The sequence below is a fragment of the Entelurus aequoreus genome, linkage group LG20 (assembly GCF_033978785.1).
Source record: "Entelurus aequoreus isolate RoL-2023_Sb linkage group LG20, RoL_Eaeq_v1.1, whole genome shotgun sequence".
In the NCBI taxonomy this organism is placed as follows: Eukaryota; Metazoa; Chordata; class Actinopteri; order Syngnathiformes; family Syngnathidae; genus Entelurus; species Entelurus aequoreus.
This window is the reverse complement of record NC_084750.1, coordinates 7,643,797-7,669,110: the sequence shown is the minus strand read 5'-3', so window position 1 is coordinate 7,669,110 and position 25,314 is coordinate 7,643,797. Positions and strand designations below refer to the sequence as shown.

At 39.4% G+C, this 25,314-nt stretch overlaps 1 protein-coding gene across 1 annotated transcript in view; it reads right to left on the bottom strand.

Moving 5' to 3' along the window:
• Positions 1-363: 363 nt before the first annotated feature.
• Positions 364-25,314, bottom strand: part of ptp4a2b (protein tyrosine phosphatase 4A2b) — a 66,610-nt gene continuing 41,659 nt past the window's right edge. The window contains exons 2-7 of the mRNA XM_062029320.1: positions 16,594-16,875; positions 16,168-16,276; positions 15,995-16,087; positions 15,782-15,912; positions 4,396-4,470; positions 364-944 (exon numbers count right to left, since the gene is read on the bottom strand). Of these exons, the coding sequence (XP_061885304.1) occupies positions 833-944; positions 4,396-4,470; positions 15,782-15,912; positions 15,995-16,087; positions 16,168-16,276; positions 16,594-16,598 (525 nt within the window). The 5' untranslated portion in view covers positions 16,599-16,875 and the 3' untranslated portion in view covers positions 364-832. The remainder of the gene's footprint in view (positions 945-4,395; positions 4,471-15,781; positions 15,913-15,994; positions 16,088-16,167; positions 16,277-16,593; positions 16,876-25,314) is intronic.

Below are 25,314 nucleotides of genomic sequence, written 5' to 3'. Positions count from 1 at the left end.
TGTTAAGAACCAATGTACCTGCTACTTCCTGTCTGTCTGTCTGTCTGTGTGTGTGTGTGTGTGCGTGTGTGTGGTTTCACCGGGTTTCAATGTGGACAGATTATTGCACTCCAAGAAAGAAAGAAAAAAAAAAAAGACATGGCTCTTAAAAGGATGACAAACAAAAAGGGTTGAATTCAGTGTCCCTGCCCCGCTCCTACACATATCACCTTGTGAATAAATATTGCAGACATATTTAGAAAATATGAAAGTGACTTGAAGCAAAAAGAGGAAATAGGGTAAAAAAAAAAAATTAAAAAAAGGAGAAAACATTACTGCATTTTCTTGTTTGTGCCCACACAAAACAGCCCAAATACCTAAATGGACAGTTGAAAAAATGGTTTATAAGATACATCGCTCCAATCAGAACACCATTTGTGGGAATAAAAATTCTCAATTTCATTTCATATTGCATCTTTTCATCACCACTTTGTGTCAATTTAAAAAAAAAAAAAAAATTTAAAAATCACAAAAAAATGGAAGTCTAATAATATTCCAAGCTGAAGGAAGAAGGGAAGAAGGAATCAAAGATAGGATGGACTCAAGTTGAAAAGAAAGTTGGGCCGTGGTTGACAGTAGAACCGGGTAGAACCGGGAGGTGGTGGGCCCGTTTGTGTGCTTTCACCTTGCGTTGGTTCCGCTGGTGTACCCCGTGGTCTGCATTCATTCATTGCGTTTACTCGCGTGTTCTCTGTTGGATTAGCCATGACTCAGTGTTTACAAATCATCACAACAATTACTGCTCGCGCTCCACACGCGGCTGGAGGCAAGACGCGCAGGGGGCGGCGCCGCCTTACTGCACGCAGCAGGCGTGGCCGTTGGGATCCTTGAAGCGCAGGCGCATTTTGGGCCGGTATTTCTCGAGGTAAAGGAGCTGTTTGGAGTTGAAGGCGCCGCGTCTCTTCCTGTGGAGACAAGAGATGAGGGCAAAGTCCACTTTAAATGATGCTCACGTGGACATGTGAATAATTTTTCCCTACGCTCTAAATACTGTGGCTTGTAAAAACGGCGCGGCTAATTAGTAGGGGTGTAACGGTACGTGTATTTGTATTGAACCGTTTCGGTACGGGGGTTCCGGTTCGGTTCGGAGGTGTACCGAACGAGTTTCGGACATATTAAGTAGCGTAACGCACGTTGTGTAAACAATGCACACCGAGGCACAACACACGGCATGCTAACAGCTAACGGGCTACGATAGACTGACCATACGTCCTCTTTTCACCGGACATGTCCTCTTTTGCGGAGCTGTCAGAGCGGAGTTTCTTAAATGCCTCAAATGTCCGGCATTTTGAGTTAGGGTTGCGTGTATTTTCAATGTACGTTCAGGGTTAAGAAGGGGTTAAAAACAAAACAAATTGTGCGCGCAGCAGCATTGGTGAGGGAGGGGCAGAGACAGAGAGCGCGAGAGAGTTATGATAAACGCGCATGCGTCGCCAGGCTCTGCTTTTTATCGAAATAATTATCAGATTTAATTTTTTATTATCTACAGCAGGGGTGTCAAAAGTGTGCCCCGGAGGCCATTTGCGGCCCACAGCTAATGTTTTAAAGGCCCACGGCACATTGTAAAAATACTATTAAAATAAACAAACACTAACACTAAAATAAATAAACACTACGAATCTAATGCAGGGGTGTCAAACTGGTTTCCATTGAAGGCCACGTCACAGTTCTGGCTGCCCTTGTAACAGTGAATATAAACTTGATATACAACTGTCTTTGCATTGGATCATTCATTTTTAAAATGGATGGATCATTTGCTTTGAAGTCATCCAGTAAATCAAGATAAGAAGCAGATATTTTGGTACTTTTGGCAACAACATTGAAAAAGCAAACCTAATTAGAAAGACAATGTGCTTTATTGAGGCACATTTCCATCTTTTCATGGGCCACACACACACTTTAAAGGGTGTGGTGTGCCACAAATAAACAATGGGGCAGGCCTTGTAAATAGGACGTGGGGGGGGGGGGGGGGGAGGGGCAACATAAAAACAATGTGGCGGGCCATGTCTGGCTCCCACGCCTTCAGTTTGACACATGCGATCTAACGCTTCAGGAAATTATGCAATATCATGAGGCAAATTCTTATGCATTTATATTCATATTTTATGCACTGTTACTTATATTCATATATCATGCACAGTTACTTATATTCATATATTATGCATTGTTACTTATATTCATATATTATTCACTGTTACTTATATTCCTATACCATGCACTGTTACTTATATTCCTATATCATGCACTGTTACTTATATTATGCACTGTTACTTATATCCATATATTATTCAGTTACTTATATTCATATATTATTCACTGTTACTTATATTCATATATTATTCACTGTTACTTGTATTCATATATTATGCTGTTGCCAGTACTTGTATTCATATATTATGCACTGTTACTTATATTCATGTATTAACTGTTACTTATATTCATATATCATGCACTGTTACTTATATTCATATATTATTCACTGTTACTTATATTCATATATCATGCACTGTTACTTATATTCATATAGTATTCACTGTTACTTATATTCATATAATAATTATATTCATATATCATGCGTTGTTACTTATATTAATATATTATGCACTGTTACTTATGTGCCTATTTAATGCACTGTTACTTGTATTCATATATCATGCACTGTTACTTATATTAATATATTATACACTGTTACTTATATGCCTATTTAATGCACTGTTACTTGTATTCATATATCATGCACTGTTACTTATATTAATATATTATGCACTGTTACTTATATGCCTATTTAATGCAGTTACTTGTATTCATATATCATGCACTGTTACTTATATTAATATATTATGCACTGTTACTTATATGCCTATTTAATGCACTGTTACTTGTATTCATATACCATGCACTGTTACTTATATTAATATATTATTCACTGTTACTTATATTCATATATTATGCACTGTTACTTATATTCATATATTATGCACTGTTACTTATATTCATATATTATGCACGGTTACTTATGTTATGCCCTGTTACTTATATTCATATTTAATGCACTGTTACTTGTATTCATATATTATGCACTGTTACTTGTGTTCATATATTATGCACTGTTACTAGTATTCATATATTATGCACTGTTACTTATATTACTTATATTCATATATCATGCACTGTTACTTATGTTATGCAATGTTACTTATATTCCTATTTAATACACTTTTACTTGTATTCCTATATCATGCACTGTTACTTGTATTCATATATTATGCACTGTTACTTGTATTCATATATTATGCACTGTTACTTGTATTCATATATTATTCACTGTTACTTACACTACCGTTCAAAAGTTTGGGGTCACATTGAAATGTCCTTATTTTTTAAGGAAAAGCACTGTACTTTTCAATGAAGATAACTTTAAACTAGTCTTAACTTTAAAGAAATAAACTCTATACATTGCTAATGTGGTAAATGACTATTCTAGCTGCAAATGTCTGGTTTTTGGTGCAATATCTACATAGGTGTATAGAGGCCCATTTCCAGCAACTATCACTCCAGTGTTCTAATGGTACAATGTGTGTGCTCATTGGCTCAGAAGGCTAATTGATGATTAGAAAACCCTTGTGCAATCATGTTCACACATCTGAAAACAGTTTAGCTCGTTACAGAAGCTACAAAACTGACCTTCCTTTGAGCAAATTGAGTTTCTGGAGCATCACATTTGTGGGGTCAATTAAACGCTCAAAATGGCCAGAAAAAGAGAACTTTCATCTAAAACTCGACAGTCTATTCTTGTTCTTAGAAATGAAGGCTATTCCACAAATTTGTTTGGGTGACCCCAAACTTTTGAACGGTAGTGTATATTCATATACTATGCACTGTTACTTGTATTCAAATATTATGCACTGTTACTTGTATTCATATATTATTCACTGTTACTTATATTCATATATCATGCACTGTTACTTATATTCATATATTATGCACTGTTACTTGTATTCATATATTATGCACTGTTACTTGTATTCATATATTATGCACTGTTACTTGTATTCATATATCATGCACTGTTACTTGTATTCATATATTATGCGCTGTTACTTATATTCATATATTATTCACTGTTACTTATATTCATATGTTATGCACTGTTACTTGTATTCATATATCATGCACTGTTACAAGTGGTCCTCAGAGGCCAGCCATGACACCCCTGATTTACGGTATATGCCGTACTAGTTTGTATTGACTTTATTTTGGCGGGGTCCTGTTTCCTGTTGTCCAAGTTGAGATGAGAAATGATTCCAAACATAATTGTAACATAGTTATGCTAAAAGTGAAAGTAAAGACACTTACTGCCTTATGAACTGCACAGCATCCTCATACTTCATTCCGGTCTCAATGAGAGCCAAGGCCACCAGGACAGGAGCGCTGAGAGGTCCAAAAATGCGGCACAAGGTGAGGGGGGCGGGGAGGAGAGAATAGAAGATTAAATGGCACAGTTCACATGGTTCATTGGTGCTACGGCGGGGCAGAGGATTGGCGGTTTGAACCTGGGAAACAAGCCTGGGAAATCACCGGGGGTGTACAGGTTGACTGCTGCCCTGCTGGTGCACCGGGTTCATACCTCGCACACGTCATGGTGCCATGTTACAATAAGACACTGTCCTCCTTTCTCACCAGAAAGAGAGCCGCAAAGAAAAATAAATATGAACAAAAAAAACTGGCAGGTCAGATCGCAACTCTCTCGGGGCGTAAACTTGGGTTTCTTGCATGTGAGCAGTAGGACCGCAGTTTATAATTCAGTTTTAGTCACCGTCTTTTGACAGGTCGTCTAAATTGTTGTTTTAGTCGACCAAAATAACAGTACATTTTGAGTATAAAGGATAAAGCATCTTTGAAGTTTTCTTAATACCACTTGAGGTTTTTGCAAGGCATTTCAAAAACTAAATCCACAGCAAGACCTGCACTCTAGGATTATATCAATAACCACATTTCACACTAACTTTACTGCTTGTTGTTCATTTAGCTGAATCCAAACGTTTATTTGTTGTTCAAATGTTGAATTGTATGACTAAAATGTTCATATGAAGATGGGCCTGGGCCTACAAATTATTGCCGATGGTGAAAATGGTTTTCACTTTACAGGTGTGCTTGAAGCTCATGGAGAGAATGCCAAGAGTGTGCAAAGCAACAATCAGAGCAAAGGGTGGCTATTGTGAAGAAACTAAAATATAAAACATGTTTTCAGTTATTTCACCTTTTTTTGTGAAGTACATAACTCCACATGTGTTCATTCATAGTTTTGATGCCTTCAGTGACAATCTACAATGTAAATACCGTATTTTTCGGAGTATAAGTCGCTCTGGAGTATACGTCGCACCGGCCGAAAATGCACAATAAAGTAGGAAAAAAACATATATACGTCGCACTGGAGTATAAGTCGCATTTTTGGAGGTAGTTTATTTGATAAAATCCAACACCAAGAATAGACATTTGAAAGGCATTTTAAAATAAATAAAGAATAGTGAACAACAGGCTGAATAAGTGTACGTTATATGAGGCATAAATAACCAACTGAGAATGTGCCTGGTATGTTAACGCAACACATCATGGCAAGAGTCATTCAAATAACTAACACATAGAACATCCTATACGTTTACCAAACAATCTGTCACTCCCGATGGCTAAATCCGATGAAATCTTCCTCCCCGGTGTCGCCTCTGGTATGTCCTTTCTGCTGCTCGATTGCCGTTCTCTGCTGCATATTTCACTATATCCAAATTGTAATCTGCAGTATATGATTTCCTTTTCGGTGCCATTTTTGTTCAGTCCTTCTCAGTTTTTATAAGTTACCGCCAATGTTGATGTGATCCATTTTTATAGCTACGGCAGTAGCATATAGCAGTTAGCATCCCATGACCCACAATGCACTTCTGCCATGACACTCCCCCGCCGAATTCTTATTGGTTGACGTGTGTGTGACGATTGCTGCCATTTGCTTCGTCTCTTACGCGAATGACATAAATAATATTATTTGATATTTTACGGTAATGTGTTAATAATTTCACATATAAGTCGCTCCGGAGTATATGTCGCACCCACGGCCAAACTATGAAAAAAATTGCGACTTATAATCCGAAAAATACGGTAGTCATGAAAATAAAGAAAACGCATTGAAATGAGAAGGTGTGTCCAAACTTTTGGCCTGTACTGTATGTGTAACTGAACATTAATATTTTCGTATGGGCAGAATTTTTTATACACTAGGTCAGGGGTCGGCAACCCGCGGCTCCGGAGCCGCATGCGGCTCTTTGACCACTCTGATGCGGCTCAGCTTCATACTTGCCGACCCTCCCGATTTTACCGGGAGACTTCCGGATTTCAGTGCCTCTCCCGGAAATATCCCGGAGCAAATATTCTCCGATTTTCACCAGGTCAACAATATTGAGGGCGTGCCGTGTTGGCACTGCCTTTATTAGTGTCCTCTACATCCTGTCCTCGCGTCCGCTTTTTCACCATACTATCTGCGTGCCGGCCCAGTCACATGTTGTATACGGCCTCTGCTTACACACGTAAGTGACTGCAAGGCATACTTGGTCAACAGCCATACAAGTCACACTGAGGGTGGCCGTATAAACAACTTTAACACTCTTAATATGCGCCACACTGTGAACCCATACCAAACAAGAATGACAAACACATTTCGGGAGAACATCCGCACTGTAACACAACAAACACAACAGAACAAATACCCAGAATCCCATGCATCCCTAACTCTTCCGGGCTACATTATACACCCCCGCTACCACCAAACCCCGCCCACCTCAACCAACGCACGGAGGAGGGTGGGTATGGTGGTAGCAGGGGTGTATAATGTAGCCCGGAAGAGTTAGGGATGCATGGGATTCTGGGTATTTGTTCTGTTGTGTTACGGTGCGGATGTTCTCCCGAAATGTGTTTGTCATTCTTGTTTGGTGTGGGTTCGCAGTGTGGCGCATATTAGTAATAGAGTGTTAAAGTTGTTTATACGGCCACCCTCAGCGTAACCTGTATGGCTGTTGATCAAGTATGCCTTGCAGTCACTCATGTGTGTCTGCAGAAGCCTCATATAACATGTAACTGGGCTGGCACGCAGTATGTACAGGATGTAGAGGGCGCTAAAGGCAATGCCATCACGGCACGCCCTTATTATTGCTGTTTGGGCGAAAATCAACAGTAATTAGAGAGAATAGTTGACCTGAAATTCGGGAGTCTCCTGGAAACATCGGGAGGGTTGGCAAGTATGACGCTGTCAAGCGCCATTCATATAAAACTCGCGGGCCGCACTAACATTACATTTTCATATTAAGGTGCGGGCCGCGTGTCTGAGACCCCTGGTTTATACATAGCACAAAGCAAAAAAAAACTTTGTATGCACTGTTATTTCATTTTAAATTTCAAAAGAGTTTTGTGGCTCCCATTGTTTTCGTTAATTTGTGAAACGGGTCAAAATGGCTCTTTGAGTGGTAAAGGTTGCCGACCCCTGCACTAGGTTATGCAGTTACACAATCGTAATATTATCATTATTCCATTCTTACATGGGAAAAAAGAACAGTAGAAATGGCAAAAAAATGGCTAAAAAATCTGACCTTTTCTCACTAATAATAATAACAAAATACTTTGTCACCATAACAGAGTTGACAACGTTTTGTCTCTAAATATATACACAGTATGTTTTTAGTTGTTTTTTACAAAATAAAAAAGCTGCATTCTTTTGACCCTTGTACTGAGGTGTGTCACAATTAAAACACCGTGCCCTACAAAGACTGATTGGATGCCCGAGGTGATTATCCCCTGCTCCTCTCAAACATGCAACTGTGACTGAATAACTCAATCAAATTAAATATAATTGGATCTTGTCTATGTCTACCTTTTGTTCTCATTTGTTGTCTGCTGTGTCAACTAATTTTGTCATTGTTATAGTCAGCGTGCTTCTGTTTTCATTCGTTATCGTCCTATTTTAGTCAAGGGAAAATACATTGTCGACGATGACGAAGACGAACATTTTAGTCAACAAAGTCAACACTGCATGTGAGAAATGGACACTTATTTCAAAGGAAAAAGGGCGAGCGTTATTCTGTTGAGAACGAGACCTGAGCGGAGACGCTAAGCTGGAGCTCCTTGACGAGTAGTGCCAATTATATAACATCCGGAATGCAAAAAACGCTGGAAGCCACAGAGATCCGATTGGCCTCAATGTGCCTTGTGTTGTCAGGAGAGACCACTTTGCACCAGCTTGCCCACATCATGTGCTCCTGCCTACTTTTGTTTTGGAATTATCATTGAGCACGGCTTGTTTGTAATTGTCTGCCACGCTGGCGGCGGATTGAGTCGGCGCATGTGCGCGCGCCCCGCCAGGACCGCCTCATGACCGACGGACTGATCACAAGCGTTACGAGGAGGTCGCCTCGCAGCGCCGTCAAGCCTTATGATCGATAAACTCAGCACTTCAAGGTCTATTTAAAGAGCAGCGAGAGTTCCATATATTCACACAGCATCCAAGTGTGGTAAACAATAGCTAACATAATCTGCAACCCGTGCTGCCATTTGCTGGGCTCGGCCCCGCACTCAGCTGCTCTTGCCAACGTTAGGGCCAACACAAATACGCTAAAAATAACTCCCAGTATGTTGAACGTTGTTGTAGCAACCACAGGATGACGCCAATGGCAGTTGCCATATTCAAATGCACCATTGCATTTGGGTAAAATCTACTTCCATTGGGCTTTTTTCTCTCCTCCCACAGACATAAAAACAGTCATTTTAGAAGAGGATTAAATAAGCAGAGAGATGCATTACATAAAAGAAATGTGTAATGATAACCATAGAAATGGAAATGGATTTTTTACGACATAGGGGTGTAACGGTACATTTATTTGGTACAGAAGCGGAGATCTAAGCAGACTTTTGGCTAGCGATGCTGCCAAGGAGAATCCAGAGCCTGGGGAACTTCCTTTGTTGTTAACTCAATCTCTTGTTATTTTTTTAACACTTCATGAATGGAAAAATACAAGTGGACACTACAACATGAGTGTGCTGGTGTTGTTCAGTAGAACTCGAGAGCGGAGCGACAAGCTGGACCTTTTATTGCTACCCTTAACGTCCTCAAAGTGACCACAGAATATAGCAAGACCACCACCACCATGAGTGGGTTCAAAGAACATATAAAAAAGGCTGATATTTTTCCAGTTCGTAATGATATTGTAAAACATGTTTGCTGTCTAAAGGAAATACAGTGGTACCTCAATTTAGGAATGCCCCAGCTTTAGAGTGTTTTGAGATAAGAGCTGTCTCTAATTGTTATGCTTTGACTTAAGTTAAAGTACCAATGATTGTCACACACACACACACTAGGTGTGGTGAAATTTGTCCTCTTAGGGCTGGGCGATATATCGATATACTCGACATATCGCGGGTTTGTCTGTGCGATATAGAAAATGACTATATCGTGATATTCGAGTATACGTTCTCACGCAGTTGCTTTTAGCTGCGGGCATTACACTACAGCAGGGGTGTCCAAACTTTTTCCACTGAGGACCGCACACGAAAAAATTAAAGCCTGCGGGGGCCATTTTGATAGTTTTCATTTTCAAATCATAACAAAATATATGGATTTTGTTTTTTTATACCTTTAGGGCTCCCGGGGACCATAAAGGGTCTAAGTCATTAAAATGTTAAAAACAAGTCAAATTATTATTTTTTATTTAACGCTTACAGTAAATCTCTACATTATATCAACTTTAGGTTGATATAAAATTTAAAAAAAACAAAAAGGTTTTATGCCTTTTCTGTCAAGACAACTTTGTTTTTTATAATAAAACTGAAATATGCAGTATTTCCCCCACTGCCAAAAACATTCAGAAAGCAATATTAGATGTGAAGTAATTACAGCCTTAAAACATCAATAATGCAAGACACCATTGATATTGTTATTTTTGAGTAATCACAGTGAAAAGATAAATAAAATCCCATTAAATATATTTAGGATAAAAAAGGTGCCCCACTCAAAGTGATACATTTGTATTACTTTTTTTTTACTTTCAACACTTAAGTTACGAGATCAACTTCAGATATATCTGTCAATTTTACGTTTGAATTATTATTTTGTTTGTTTTATGCTCTTTTGTCAAAGAAAACAATGTTTTTGTATGGCAACCACACAAATATGCAATATTTTCCACATAAAACATTTTAAAGTGAAATATTTGAAATAATTGGAGCCTTGAATAGGTCAATAATTCATTATAACATTGCTTTTTTTGGGTTTTTTTTAGCAATGGCAAAAAAAGAAAAACAAAGATAGACAAAAGAAGAAAAAAACAGCCTGCATGGCAGCTTTGTGTCAACATTGCAACTTTTTCTAGTTAGATTTCACCTCATTCTACTTTTTTTAATGTTTATTTTTTATTTCTGCAATAGCATTTCCAGAATGTGTGGCGGGCCGGTAAACAATTAGCTGCGGGCCGCACTTTGGACACCCCTGCACTACAGGCTCTTCTCACTCTTTGTTGTCTCTCCTTCTCACAGAGACATAAAACAAGCGCACCTTCTTATATACGTCACATACGTATACGCCCTCGCGGAGCAGAGAGGTAGCGGCATGGGTAACGTTAGCTGTGGTGCGAGTGGTAATACGAGAGAAAGAAGGTGCGAATCTGGTAACAAATGAAGGAAGAATTAATTCCCAAGAAAAACAGCAGGGGGTCCATCGTCTGGCGGTGGTTTGGCTTCAAGTGGAAATATGTCGAACACACAACGTAATTTGTCAAGTGTGGGGCAAAAGCGTTGCTACAAAAAGTAGCATTACTGCTAATATGTAGCATCATTTGAAAAGTCACCCGCTAGAGAATGAAGAGTGCTTACTCCGCATGTCAACATCTCCGTTCGGTGCCACACCAACAAAGTGCCGAGACAACCATTTCCACATCAACACAGTATGAAACAAATAGTCAACAACAGAAGGAGATAACGTCCGCAGGACCCTACCACACAGCGAAGGACATACACTATTTGATTTCCTATTACGCAGCTCATTTTTATGTGAGTTATTGAAATATCTTGTGTGACATCATGCACAAAAGTGCACTTTATTTGTTTTAAACTATTGTAGTGGCGTTCTGTACAAAAAGTGCACTTTAATTTAGTGTTGTCTTGATATGTCATCTTAGTGACATCATGCACAAAAGTGCACTCATAGCTTGTTTTAAAATGTCTCTGACAATCTTGCACTTTCTGTTTTGAAATGACATGAATGTTTGTGCCACTGCTTAATAACTGTTTAATAAATACACTTTTGGTCAATTGACTTGGTTGTGATTTCCCTCTCTGCATGAAAGTTTAAAATGAGCATATATCAATGCAGTATGAACAAGAATGTTTTAATGTAGACACATAGAATCATCATACTGCTGTGATTATATGCATCAAGTGTTCATTCAAGGCTAAGGCAAAATATAGAGATATATATCGTGTATCGTGACATGGCCTAAAAATATTGAAATATTAAAAAAAGGCCATATCGCCCAGCCCTATGTCCTCTGCATTTGACCCATCCATTTGTTCACCCCCTGGGAGGTGAGGGGAGCAGTGGGCAGCAGCGGTGCCACGCCTGGGAATCATTTTTGGTGATTACAAGCATCCCCGACATCAGCTGGTGTAGCAAATGCCACAGTGAACATTCGGTTTTACTCGTTACTCTTCCTTTGTTTTCCAAGAATAGGAAAGAACATAATGAGCGTGAAGGACAGTGCTGAGAAACAAATACATTCTAAGAAAATTTATAAAATTATTAATATATGTTTCTTAAATAAACTTTCAATAAAATTAATCTTCAAATGAAAAGACAGCTTCACCGCTTTGGTCATAATTGTTGCGCTTAAGAAACTTCTCTATGATTTTAGCTCCAGACCTCTTCTGTTTGAGACGGAGTGGTGTATAAAGAGTATAGCCAACTAAACGAGAGGCGCCATGTTTGCTACCAAGGATGTGTACGGCTGTGCCCGGATGCATGCAATTGCTGTCGTTTTGACACGACGAGATAAACCAAAATAATAAGTTTATATATAACTCTAAACATGAAACGCTTACGGTAAAACATGCTTTTATTTTGTGAAAGTACAATTTTGCGGCCGTATGTGACACTACATGTCTGCACTGCTTCGTGACCAGCAGGCACTAACACGCACTCGACGGCGTAATTAACGTTAAAAAAATACACAGAACCACCAAAAAATAACTTTAGACTCATTTTGCCAAACTCTTCATTATCTTTGGACCAACAATCACGGAGAAATTGTGACTTTTGTGTGAATTATGTCAACTGTGGTGTCTGAGTTGAACGTACTTGTAGTCACTGTATGTATCACTCATAATGTATTCTAACTGATCGCTATGTTTTGTACCAACGTGCCTTGTTTGATTCATAGGTCCCTTCTGTGGGGGGTGGCGCCACACTTGTAATTCTCTTCCAAAACACTAAGGGGCAGTGTTTCCAGATGGAGCAACTGCAGTTAACTAAATACTATATTTTCTTCCTGTGAAGTGACGATCGATGACCTCTTTGTCGACACTGGAACTAATCATTCACAATCATCAGATTACTTTTAATGGACGCTTCTAAACCAGAGGAAAATACCTCGGTGAAGACGGACTGTGCTACTTCTGAACCAGTTGCGACAGAGGACGCTAATATTTGCCACGCTATTCGGCCATGCGGGACATGGGGACAAGAGAGAGCTCTCGTGTAATTGTAAATAAACAAAACTATTGAATGATTTTTATAAGTTAACGACATGCTGGTGTTAATTTGTATGGCCATAGTCAAGGTTCATAAATGTTCGTAAATCTACCGTGCCTGAAAGATTGACGGAGAATGAGAAGTGTTGTGTGAGAGAGAAAGACGTGTGTGCATGAGAAAGCATGTGTCAGAAGTGAATCTGTTGTTGGCAATAAATGTTGAAAAGAGTCTTACTTTGAAACACCTACATTCAGTCATTATTTTTCCAGCGCACTGAAATATTAAGTAATCAATGTCAGTATTCATGCAAATGTTCAATCACTGTTTTATTTCATCCAATATTTTGTGCATTTCAAGCACAGAGTCTGCTTGCTTTTGTTCAGGGACCCTCCTGGGCAAAAACTGACCAATCAAAGCTCTGCATTCTGTCTTAACCCTTGTGTAATGTTCATATTGTTGTTACTCAGCCAGCGTTTGTGGGTCTGATGGACCCGTTGCATTTTGTGGCTTTTAATGCCTCACAATCAAACACTTTTATGTTAAAATACTGGACAGATGTTTACCTTGTCCCAATAAACATCTGTTCAGTATTTTAACATCAAAGTGTTTGTGAGGCATTAAAAGCCACAAAATGCAGCGGGTCCATCAGACCCACAAACGCTGGCTGAGTAACAACTATATGAACGTTGCACGGAAAATCCCACAAGGATTCTTCTTTTGTGTTTCTGCACCTGCGGTTCCCACACAAGGTTGCAACATTGTTTGTCAACACTGTCTGCTCTCATTTTCTCATACATTTGACCCTCTGATGTTCTGTGCACCTACACTCTGTCCTTCTCCTGTCTATGCCTGGTGTGTGTGTGTGTGTGTGTGTTACACAGAACATCAATTTCCACACTTCTATTAGCCCCGGTTCCAGTGGACCCGGACATCTTATATGTAATAGAAATGTGTAGTGGGGGAGGTGTATGGTGTGTGGTCATTAAATATGTATTCTGATATGTTTTTCACCTGAAATGAGCCAGTCAGTGAGTCTCAGTTTGAAAAATTAATTCATTGTATCATTTTTCTTTTAATAAAAAATTAAAACGGGTCCCACAGACCATAACACCACACAAGGGTTAAGCCTTGCGGGAGGCTATGTACGCGTACGCAAGCTATGCAAGAGTATACACCAGGCTTAAGTGTACTTTTGTGATTATTTCTCCATATTTCTGCACAATAACTCAGGTATGGTAACACTGGCGAGCAGTAGAGAATATGGAGTGATTTTTGGTCTAGAACATATTTTGTTTTATTTTTTGCAAATTGCTCGCCACTTTATGTTGTATATTTTTTATGAGATTTCCATTTCACTTCCCCATCTATTATTTACACCCAAAATGTGGTTTCCTTTACTTTTTCAATATTTGTCTGTTTGTATCCGTGTTTGACTTTCTCTTCTGCCGTCACCGAATTGCAATATTTTAGTTTTACAAGAAACTGTAATCGGCGGCTCTCCAGTGGTGATAACAAACCTTCATTTCCATACTTGTCTTCTTTCCGGGTTGTAGGGGAAGCGATTTAAAAAGTTCCCCGCGATTCTCACGGGTCAAGCAGCCCCATGCGGCGCAACAGGGCATTTTTACCCGGCAAAAAAATTAACGAGGAAGCGTTGCAAACACATAGCATTAGCGCAAAGTAAGTAGCAAACATGGCGCCCTGTAGTCACATGAGTGCCTTTTGACCAATCATTGAGGGGATCGCCTGAAACCCAGTTGGCCATACTTTCTTTATACATTATTCTGGTTTGAGATGGTCATTACTGCCACAAGTGGTGGAAAAGTGAATTGCGACAGAGTACCTATGCGGCCTATTCGAACCACAGCTAAGAAATACAGATGTCCGATAATATCGGACAGCCGATATTATCTGCCGATAAATGCTTTAAAATGTAATATCGGAAATGATCGGTATCGGTTTCAAAAAGTATAATGTATGACTTTTTAAAACGCCGCTGTACGGAGTGGTACAAGGACGTAGGGAGAAGTACAGAGCAGTTGAGTCTCCCAGTCATACTTGCCAACCCTCCCGATTTTCCCGGGAGACTCCCGAATTTCAGTGCCCCTCCCGAAAATCTCCCGGGGCAACCATTCTCCCGAATTTCTCCCGATTTCCACCCAGACAACAATATTGGAGGCGTTCCCTTAAAGGCACTGCCTTTGCGTGCCGGCCCAATCACATAATATCTACGGGTTTTCACACACACAAGTGAATGCAATGCATATTTGGTCAACAGCCATACAGGTCACACTGAGGGTGACCGTATAAACAACTTTAACACTGTTACAAATATGCGCCACACTGTGAACCCACACCAAACAAGAATGATAAACACATTTCGGGAGAACATCCGCACCGTAACAACATAAACACAACAGAACAAATACCCAGAACCCCTTGCAGCACCAACTCTTCCGGGACGCTACAATATACACCCCCCGCTACTCCCTACCCCCAAACTCAACCCCGCCCACCTCAACCTCCTCATGCTCTCTCAGGGAGAGAATGTCCCAAATTCCAAGCTGCTGTTTTGAGGCATGTTAAAAAAAATAATGCACTTTGTGACTTCAATAATAAATATGGCAGTGCCATGTTGGCATTTTTTTCCATAACTTGAGTTGATTTATTTTGTAAAACCTTGTTACATTGTTTAATGCATCCAGCGGGGCATCACAACAAAATTAGGCATAATAATGTGTTAATTCCACGACTGTATATATCTGTATCGGTTGATATCGGAATCGGTAATTAAGAGTTGGACAATATCGGAATATCTGCAAAAAAGCCATTATCGGACATCTCTACTAAGAAACATATATTTTTGGGGTTAAGAAACACTATTATAGACTCCTTAAACAAGTTGTTGCCAATTTACTTCCCAGCGCTACTAAACTGTGTCTTCAATGAGTCGTTTAGTCCACTCACCGGCCGAGCCCGGCAACACAGTGCACGGCGATGCAGCAGCCGGGTTCCTCTCGAAACTTGGTGTTGAGCAGCTTGAGCCAGTCGTCCACAATATGGGTGGGAGGAGGGGCGCCATCATCGAAAGGCCAGTCCTTTAGAGCCAGACACAAATGCACAGCTGACAAAAGAGGATCAGAACACAAGATAACAATAAAGGCGGAGGCAACCTCGTACCAAAACCTGGATCCCCTCCTTCTCCACAGGAGCCTTGTCGTAGGTGGATTCGCACACCCTCACCAAAGTTTGCACGGAGAACTTTTTCAGTTCCTGGCGCGAAAAACACAGAAGGCAATTTTTGGACCACTCGTTAACACGCGCACATATAAACTCAACGTCCGCAGGCATACCTCGGTGAACTTGTTAAGCGTGGCGTTGGTGGGATTGTGGGTGATGAGGAACTTCATGCACTCGTAAGTGATCTCGACTGCAGCGGGGCGGTTCATGTTGGCGAGACGGCTTTGGGAAAAAACAATTACAATGCGAAACTCTTACAAAACAAAAAACAACGTTCAGGCTCAGAAGTCAGTAAAAGGAGATTTGTGGAAATGGTTGAATAAATAAAGATGACAACACGTGGAGAGGATGGGTCAACTATGAGGATGATGTACACACAGGAAGGGGAACAAAAACTAGTCCACAAAACTCCAGAATGTAAAAAAAAAAAGAAAAAAAAAAGTCAATAAAAACCAAACAACCAAAATTTAAAAGAATTTTGAAAAAAAACAAAAAGAAAAAGATGGAGAGACTATCCAAGAGTCATCCAATCAGTTTACCCCATTCAGGAGAGCTGTTTGTGATTGGCTGTTCAAAGAGAAAGCGGAAAGCAAAGATGTCGTGTCGGCGGGACAGTCGGGGCCAAGGACTACGCGATATCCCAGGAGGGCCTTTTCAAAGTCAGCGGTTCCGAGTGCACTGGCCAGTCAAGGGGGTTTCTGGGTAGCGTAGTCCCTCGCGGGGCTGTCGATTCACTTCTCCACTGTGGTGAGGTGCTGTGCCTGGCAAAATTCCCCGCTCACACACGCCATATAGGTGCGGCCCAAGTCAACACAGAAAGCCTGCACACAGAGGAGGAAGACAGAAAAAAAGGTGTAACTCGGACAAAATTCTTTCCAAAAAGTCACATGTAATTTTGCCTAAATTGACCTACAAATTATTGCCGATAATATCATTGCAAATATTTTTTAAACCCAATTTTAGCACTCATGCAATGACAAGTACACCATTTCAAATGCAATTATTTCTCATGTATTTGAACATTGTAATTAGGGCTGGGCGATATACCGATATACTCGATATATCGCGGGTTTGTCTCTGTGCGATATAGAAAATGACTATATCGTGATATTAGAGTATATGTTCTCACGCAGTTGCTTTTAGCTGCGGGCATTACACTACAGGCTCTTCTCACTCTTTCTTGTCTCAGCTTGTCACAGAGATAAAACAGGCGCACCTTTTTACATACGTCACATACTGTACGTATACGCGAGAGGTAGCGGCATGGGTAACGTTAGCTGTGGTGCGAGTGGTAATACAAGAGAAAGAAGGTGCGAATCTGGTAACAATTGAAGGAAGGATTAATTTCCAAGAAAAACAGCAGGGGGTCCATCGTCTGGCGGTGGTTTGGCTTCAAGTGGGAACATGTCGAACAGACAACCGTAATTTGTCAAGTGTGGGGGCAAAAGCGTTGCTACAAAACGTAGCATTACTGCTAATATGTAGCATCATTTGAAAAGTCACCCGCTAGAGAATGAAGAGTGCTTAAAACTCCGCATGTCAACATCTCCGTTCGGTGCCACACCAACAAAATGCCCAAGCACAAAAGTGCACTTTATTTGTTTTAAACTATTGTAGTGGTGATCTGTACAAAAAGTGCACTTTAATTTAGTGTTGTTTTGATATGTCATCTTAGTGACATCATGCACAAAAGTGCACTAATAGCTTGTTTTAAAACGTCTCTGACAATCTTGCACTTTCGGTTTTGAAATGACATGAATGTTTGTGCCACTGCTTAATAACTGTTTATAAATACAGTTTTGGTCAATTGACTTACGGTAGTTGTGATTTCCCTCTGCATGACAGTTAAAATGAGCATATATTAATGCAGTATGAACAAGAATGTTTTAATGTAGACACATAGAATCATCATACTGCTGTGATTATATGCATCAAGTGTTCATTCAAGGCTAAGGCAAAATATCGAGATATATATCATGTATCGTGACATGGCCCAAAAATATCGAGATATTAAAAAAAGGCCATATCGCCCAGCCCTAATTGTAATTGAAATGTAAACGTTTTAATACCAAACAAATAATGTACTGTCTGTAAGCAAAATGTTGCACTTTAATAAAAAAAAACCCAACCAAAATCAATAAAATAAGTCCGGTCTGTTAAGGAAGGGGTAGGGGTGAACAACCAAAACAATAAATACAATTGTTAAATAAAGTAATGATGACCAAAATGATCATGGTTATCATTATTGTGGTATTGTTGAATTTGCTCAAAAAGTAATTGTACACACACTTCAATTTTAAAAAGACACAATATACTTTCTTGGCAGAGGAAACATATTTTGTTCTGACTTCATAAGAGCCATTTTATTTTTATTTGTGTGTTTAAATGTTCTTTTATTTAAAAAATTGTAACATGTGATCAGTTGTTTCACTTTCAATTTGTGAATTCTTGTTAGTTCACTTCCTGTGGAACCCAGTTTGTGTCCGTCCGTTTCAACTTTACACCGTCGAGATTATTGATGACTTTGTGCAAAAACAGCACGTCCTTGAAGTTTAATGTGAATACTGTCGCTCACTTGTTTGAACAGTAATGTGTTTGTACAAGTTTAGATTGGGAATAATGTTTCGTAATGGGGAAAGATGCTACTGTCTATTGTTTACATGTTAGCATTTAAGCGAGCTAGCGTCAGTCTGTCCGTATTAGTGCAGTTATGAATGACGGTCCTTTGATCACTTTCATTGAATACGCGTAGTAATACTAACCGTCTGAAGTTTTAACGCGGTTATCACGTTTATTTGTAGTACATACGGCCACAGCCGCAGAAACCGATGCAAAAGAGAATGCTCTTGAAGCATGCACATGGCGATTTATCAAAGCTGGGAAAACTTAGACTTAATTTTTATATATCGTCGGTTAATTGACGTATCGAATATCGGCCAAGGCCTATTTGTACGTTATAATGCTAATCTTACGATAAGGCTAATGCTCTGCGATATCTGATCGAGATATATTTCAGGTTGATTACAGTGCCGGGCTGTAATCATTATAACTCCATCAGACTTTGCGAAAATGCCCCAGACAGCAGCCAATCAGATTAAGCAGCAAATTAAGCCGATGTACAAGTTATGTACAATGCAACAAATCTGTTAAAGCATTTTATAAAGTGGCAAAAAAGTGATTATACGATAAGTGTGAAAATGCGAGCGTAGTCTGCAGCGCTTGCTATGTCGCACAAATGTAGCATTGGCAGTTGCTAATTGGGAACCGGGCGTCACAAACAGGAGCAATTTCCAAACAGCTCATTTGGAGGAAGTATGACGGAAGGCAAAATTGATTTAAAGGCCTACTGAAATGACATTTTTTTATTTAAACGGGAATAGCAGATCCATTCTATGTGTCATACTTGATCATTTCGCGATATTGCCATATTTTTGCTGAAAGGATTTAGTAGAGAAAATCGACGATAAAGTTCGCAACTTTTGCTCGCTGATAAAAAAAAGCCTTGCCTGTACCGGAAGTAGCGTGACGTCACAAGCGGTAGTGCTGCTCACAATTCCCCGTTTACAATGGAGCGAAAGAGATTCGGACCGAGAAAGTGACGATTACCCCATTAATTTGAGCGAGGATGAAAGATTCGTAGATGAGGAACGTTACAGTGAAGGACTTGAGGGGCAGTGATGGACGTATCTTTTTTCGCTCTGACCGTAACTTAGGTACAAGCTGGCTCATTGGATTCCACACTCTCTCCTTTTTCTATTGTGTATCACAGATTTGTATTTTAAACCATCTCAGATACTATATCCTCTCGAAAATGAGAGTTGAGAACGCGAAATGGACATTCACAGTGACTGAACATGTAAATACACGATTAATAATTCAGCTTTGCGAAGCTAAAAAAAAAATAGAAGCCAACCTAGCTACGTAGCCAACATGATAGCAGCAGTCTCAAATGCAGATAGAAACTAAATTTAAAAAAAACCTGACTGGATGGATAGACAGAAGATCAATAATACTATTAAACCATGAACATGTAAAAACACGATTAATAATATTCCTCTTGGCGAAGCTAAAAAAACATAAGCTAACCTAGCTGCGTAGCCAACGCGATAGCATAGCAGTCTCAAATGCAGATAGAAACTCAATTTAAAAAAACCCTGACTGGATGGATAGACAGAAGATCAATAATACTATTAAACCATGAACATGTAAATACACGATTAATAATATTCCGCTTGGCGAAGCTAAAAAAACAGAAGCTAACCTAGCTGCGTAGCTAACTTAGATGCGGCGGCGGGCGTTGTACGCTTTTGACGACACCCCGGCCGCCATCAGAGTCGGCAAGAAACATATATTTCCCCAAAGTTACGTACGTCACATGCACATATCGACACGCACGTACGGGCAAGCGATCAAATGTTTGGAATCCAAAGCTAGACTCACCGTAGTGCGTCTGTTATCCTGCTCAAAACACAACACAACCTCCTGGTGTTGGTGTTGCTGTAGTCCGCCGCTCCACCGATCGCACCTACAACTTTCTTATTTGCAGTCTCCATTGTCCATTAAACAAATTGCTCAATCGCTTTATTAACAAGCGGTAACTGGTTGTAGTTCAAAAAGTAACGCACACACATACACGAGCTGCTGTTAGCCAAAAGTCACGCTCACACACACTCAAGTTCTCCGCCAACTCACTCGCGCATGCGCGTTCCCCAAACCCTTAAAGGCACAGTACACTAATGCAAATATCACAGATATTACAGTATTGTACTTAGCCGCTAAGACACCGATCGATCCCACCTACAACGTTCTTCTTTGCAGTCTCCATTGTTCATTAAACAAATTGCAAAAGATTCACCAACACAGATGTCCAGAATACTGTGGAATTTTGTCGAAGAAAACAAGAGGCTTTTCTATCGGGTCCGATGGGGTCCAACCACTTCCGTTGCTTTTGTGACGTCACGCGCATAAATCATATCCAAAGGAGTTTTTCAACCGGAAGTGTGGCGGGAATTTTAAAATTGCACTTTATAAGTTAACCCGGCCGTATTGGCATGTGTTGCAATGTTAAGATTTCATCATTGATATATAAACTATCAGACTGCGTGGTTGGTAGTAGTGGGTTTCAGTAGGCCTTTAACTTAGTAGTAGATTGATAGCTATCTACTACCTATTGTTATAAGACGATAGTTTTTGCAGTTTTTTAGTTGTGTAATATTGAGGATTTGCTCAAACAATTGTGCGTACACTCAAAGTCCGATGGGGACCATAAAATACAGATCACGTTATTACCAAGATCGCGTTATAGAAATCCTTATGTTTTACCCTTTGTCTTTTCGAAAAGGTTATGCGCGTAGCTTGGCTGCCTAAGTCTGCTTGGTGGATAGTGTCCCCACGTCACAGAACCGGGGCAGGACACTCTATCTACACCAGTGGGGTTTGGATATCGCTGGGTCCTTCTTTTGCAGACTTTCAGAAATATTTACTTTGTAAGTTTGTAAATACGCAATCATTTGGTGAAAAACAACGTGATTGACTCGGTTGGGGGAAAAAATGGGCAAAAATGTGGGGTCAATGGCATGATTGCGTTAGATGGAATGTCGGGAAAATTCAGGGTCGATGGCATGATCGGGTTGTATGAAATGTCACGTTATATTAGACAGCGTTATATTGAACTTTGAGTGTAATAAAAAAAATAAGGAACTAGTTTTAATATTGTACTGATCTCAATTTCCCCAAAAACGGATTACCTTGCTGGACTATAAAGACAATATAACAAACGTGGATGCATTTGCAAAAGTGCAATATATTCATCTGTACACTTATCTATTTATATCTGCACCTTCTTTTGTAAATGCAAACACTCTGCACCTTATAGCTTTTATCCTGCACTACCACGAGCTAATGCAACACAATTTTGTTCTTATCTGTACTGTAAAGTTCAAATTTGAATGACAATAAAGGAAGTCTAAGTCAATATTGATAAACTGTCAATAGCACTCACCATAAACAATGAAAAATGTACAATTAATTCACTATGTAAAAGTGCTTTGAGTCACTAGAAAAAAGCACTATATAAATATAATTCACTTCACTTCAATACATGTGATCGGTATCAGTTGATATTTACTCATGGATGATTGGAACGAGCAGCAATAAAACTGATTCATAGTTACTATTTGAGATGTTGCGTTTTCTGAATGAGTTTAATATAGCGTGACTTAAGTTGCAAAACAGCGTTGTTTTGTTTGTGCCATCGCGGTTTGTACTCCTGCTAAAGAATACAAATTATGAAATGTAATATTTTCCCATATATGACATTAATTACTACTGTGAAGGACCCTGTAATTCCCTGCCCGAGTGGATCCTGTTTCCAAAATGGCCCAAAATCCCCTCGCTTTAATAGGCTCTTTGAAAGGGGCTCCAGACGCACACAGGTCTTGAAGAACTGGTGCCAAGTCCTTGACAGTCTGAATCCTGCCGCCGCAAACTGGTTGGAGCTGTCTCGGAGCAACATGTGAGGGCGGGTCGAGGGATGGGGGGGGCAGGGAGCGGGACAGTGCATGACGGTGGAAATGAATATGTACAGAAGGCAGAGAAAAAGCTTGGACTTTAACACTGAGTCACAGGCCGTAGTCACAAGGTGAGGATTACAGGTTGGGCAAAAACGTCAAACGGGCGCTCCAGTCCCACGCTTCAAAGTTTTCACCTTGTTGGGCCCAACGGTTAAAGTGTAATGTAAATATTGAACACAAATGATTTAATCATTGATTCAGCTCAAGGTTTATGGTTCCTGAAATGTACGAGGTGTAGTAACATGAACTCGGTGGCCTCTAAAAAGGGAAAGAGAACACCAAGGCATCAGCTGTGTAAAAAGACGTGACTGTCTTGTGATTAAGAAATACAACGCAGACAAGTGAACTCCCCTGGTGAGTTTCTCAACAGGGAAGTGGGTCGACTGTACGCAATGGCATGCATTCTGCCGCCGCGTTTTCAGGAACGTATGCAAAATCTCTTGAAAGAATATGCAACCTGACACTGCGGTGATGTACTGTTTGTGGAACCAAATGTTTGCCACACAGGAAACAAGAAGCAGGTAGAAAAGTTGGCAGAGGTGTTTCTCTATTCAACTTTCACTATAAAGTCCATCACTTGCCTTCAATATGTCTCTGCAAGGTGACAACAGCATAAATTAACCAGAACGCAATGCAGAACTGAAACTAAAAAGCTCCAGTATAAAGTCACGTATATTGTAGCTGTAGTTGGGGCGTCGAGGGAACAAAATACAAACTGTTTAACTATATCAAATAGAAACAGAGAAAAATCCACAAAAGGAGAGAGAAATATCTCACTCAGACTTGTATGCACGTACAACACTTACAACCTTTAGTATATCAGTATGTGGAATTAAATTAGGGAATGGATTAAGCAAACAAGTCAAACTATGTATTAATCTGCACCTTATTGCTCTTTTATCCTGCACTACAACGAGCTAATGCAACAACATTTTGTTCTTATCTGTACTGTAAAGTTCAAATTTTAATGACAATAAAAGGAAGTCTAAGTCTAGTATGATGCAGTTTAAAAGGATGTTCAAACTAAAAGTGTGTACATAGTACAAGGAAGAAGAATTTTGATAAACATCTTTATTTAGAATGAGTTATTAATCTCTGATGTGGGTTCAAATTTTAATGACAATAAAAGGAAGTCTAAGTCTAGTATGATGCAGTTTAAAAGGATGTTCAAACTAAAAGTGTGTACATAGTACAAGGAAGAAGAATTTTGATAAACATCTTTATTTAGAATGAGTTATTAATCTCTGATGTGGGTTGTTGTAGTTGGAATGCATTGATTTAAACGGTGTTACAAATTGAGAACAAGGACTGAATACATGTGTTCAGTGTTTCCCATAAACTGCCAAGATACCTGTGGTGGTGGGGGCGTGGCTATGGGCGTGGCTATGGACGTGGTCACCATGACATCATCGAGTAATTTGCATAATTTACTACAATGATATGATTTTCTCTAAAAAGGCAAAAAAAATTTATACTTACTAATTAATAACAGTTTTGTTTTAAACGTCCATCCATCCATCCATCCATTTTACAATATAATTACAACACTTTATATACAGATTTGAGCAATAAGTTATTCACTGAAATATATTTATTAATTGTGGTTCTTACAAAAAATACATCTTATAAAATATAAAAGCTAAAATGTCTCTTAAAGCTCTGCCCCTTTAATTAGTGCATACTAAATAATTTAACTTTAGCCTACTACTACAACCATATTATCTACCAGCAACAAAGTGAAACAGAGCCAGAGGTGTCCTGCCACCGTCAGTAACAAATAAACAGAAAACAGTAGTGGTCAAATACAAATAAGGCAACAAGAGAAGTATCCTACACTTCTCTTTTGTAAAGTAAATCTGAACAGCCTATATGGGCATCTGCATCAACTATATGATTTGCCTGAGAAGCTGGACAGGACAAAAAATAAAAAATAAAAATAATTATTTTTTTTATTTGTGGCGGACGTAATTCTTTCGTGGCGGGCCGCCACAAATAAATGAATGTGTGGGAAACACTGGTGTTAGTATTCATTAAATAAGCTTTGCTTCGTTCTACTTCTTTTCAGACATGTTGTAATGAGAAATTAAAATGTGTAATTTGTGACACAACATGTTATATACATGTTCGAAATAAACAGAAACAGAAAATAAAACCGCTAGCAGATAAATCGCCAATAAATCACATTCATCGTCTAATTCGCCATGACTTAGCGAAAAGCAGAACAAATAAACAAAATAAATGCTTCTTTTTGTCGCTGTTTTTTAATGTCCCAAATAGGGATGTAACATTACCATTGTAAAATTCCCTGGCTATGATTATTATTAACGTTTTAAATGAAAATGATAAAATTGTGATTGATTACCGCGCTTTTGATAAACCCATGGCAATACTGCGCATTTCCTGAAGAAACAGCTAACACGCTAACATGTTAACATAAATACAAAAAACATTGCTTAATCTGGTCCAGATTTCATGAATTTTACGAGTTACACTCAGACGATTAATCAAAACCAACAGAGTAAAATCAAAGCTTTTTGGTGTTTTACGGGCGGAAATGGACATATGTGAGTCAGCGCGACCGACACTCAACACAAGAGTAAAATGGCTGTGGCCACCGCAGCAACACTGTGAGCAAATACATCAAAAAGTATGGAAACATTTCATCCTAAACACAAATAACCTGACACG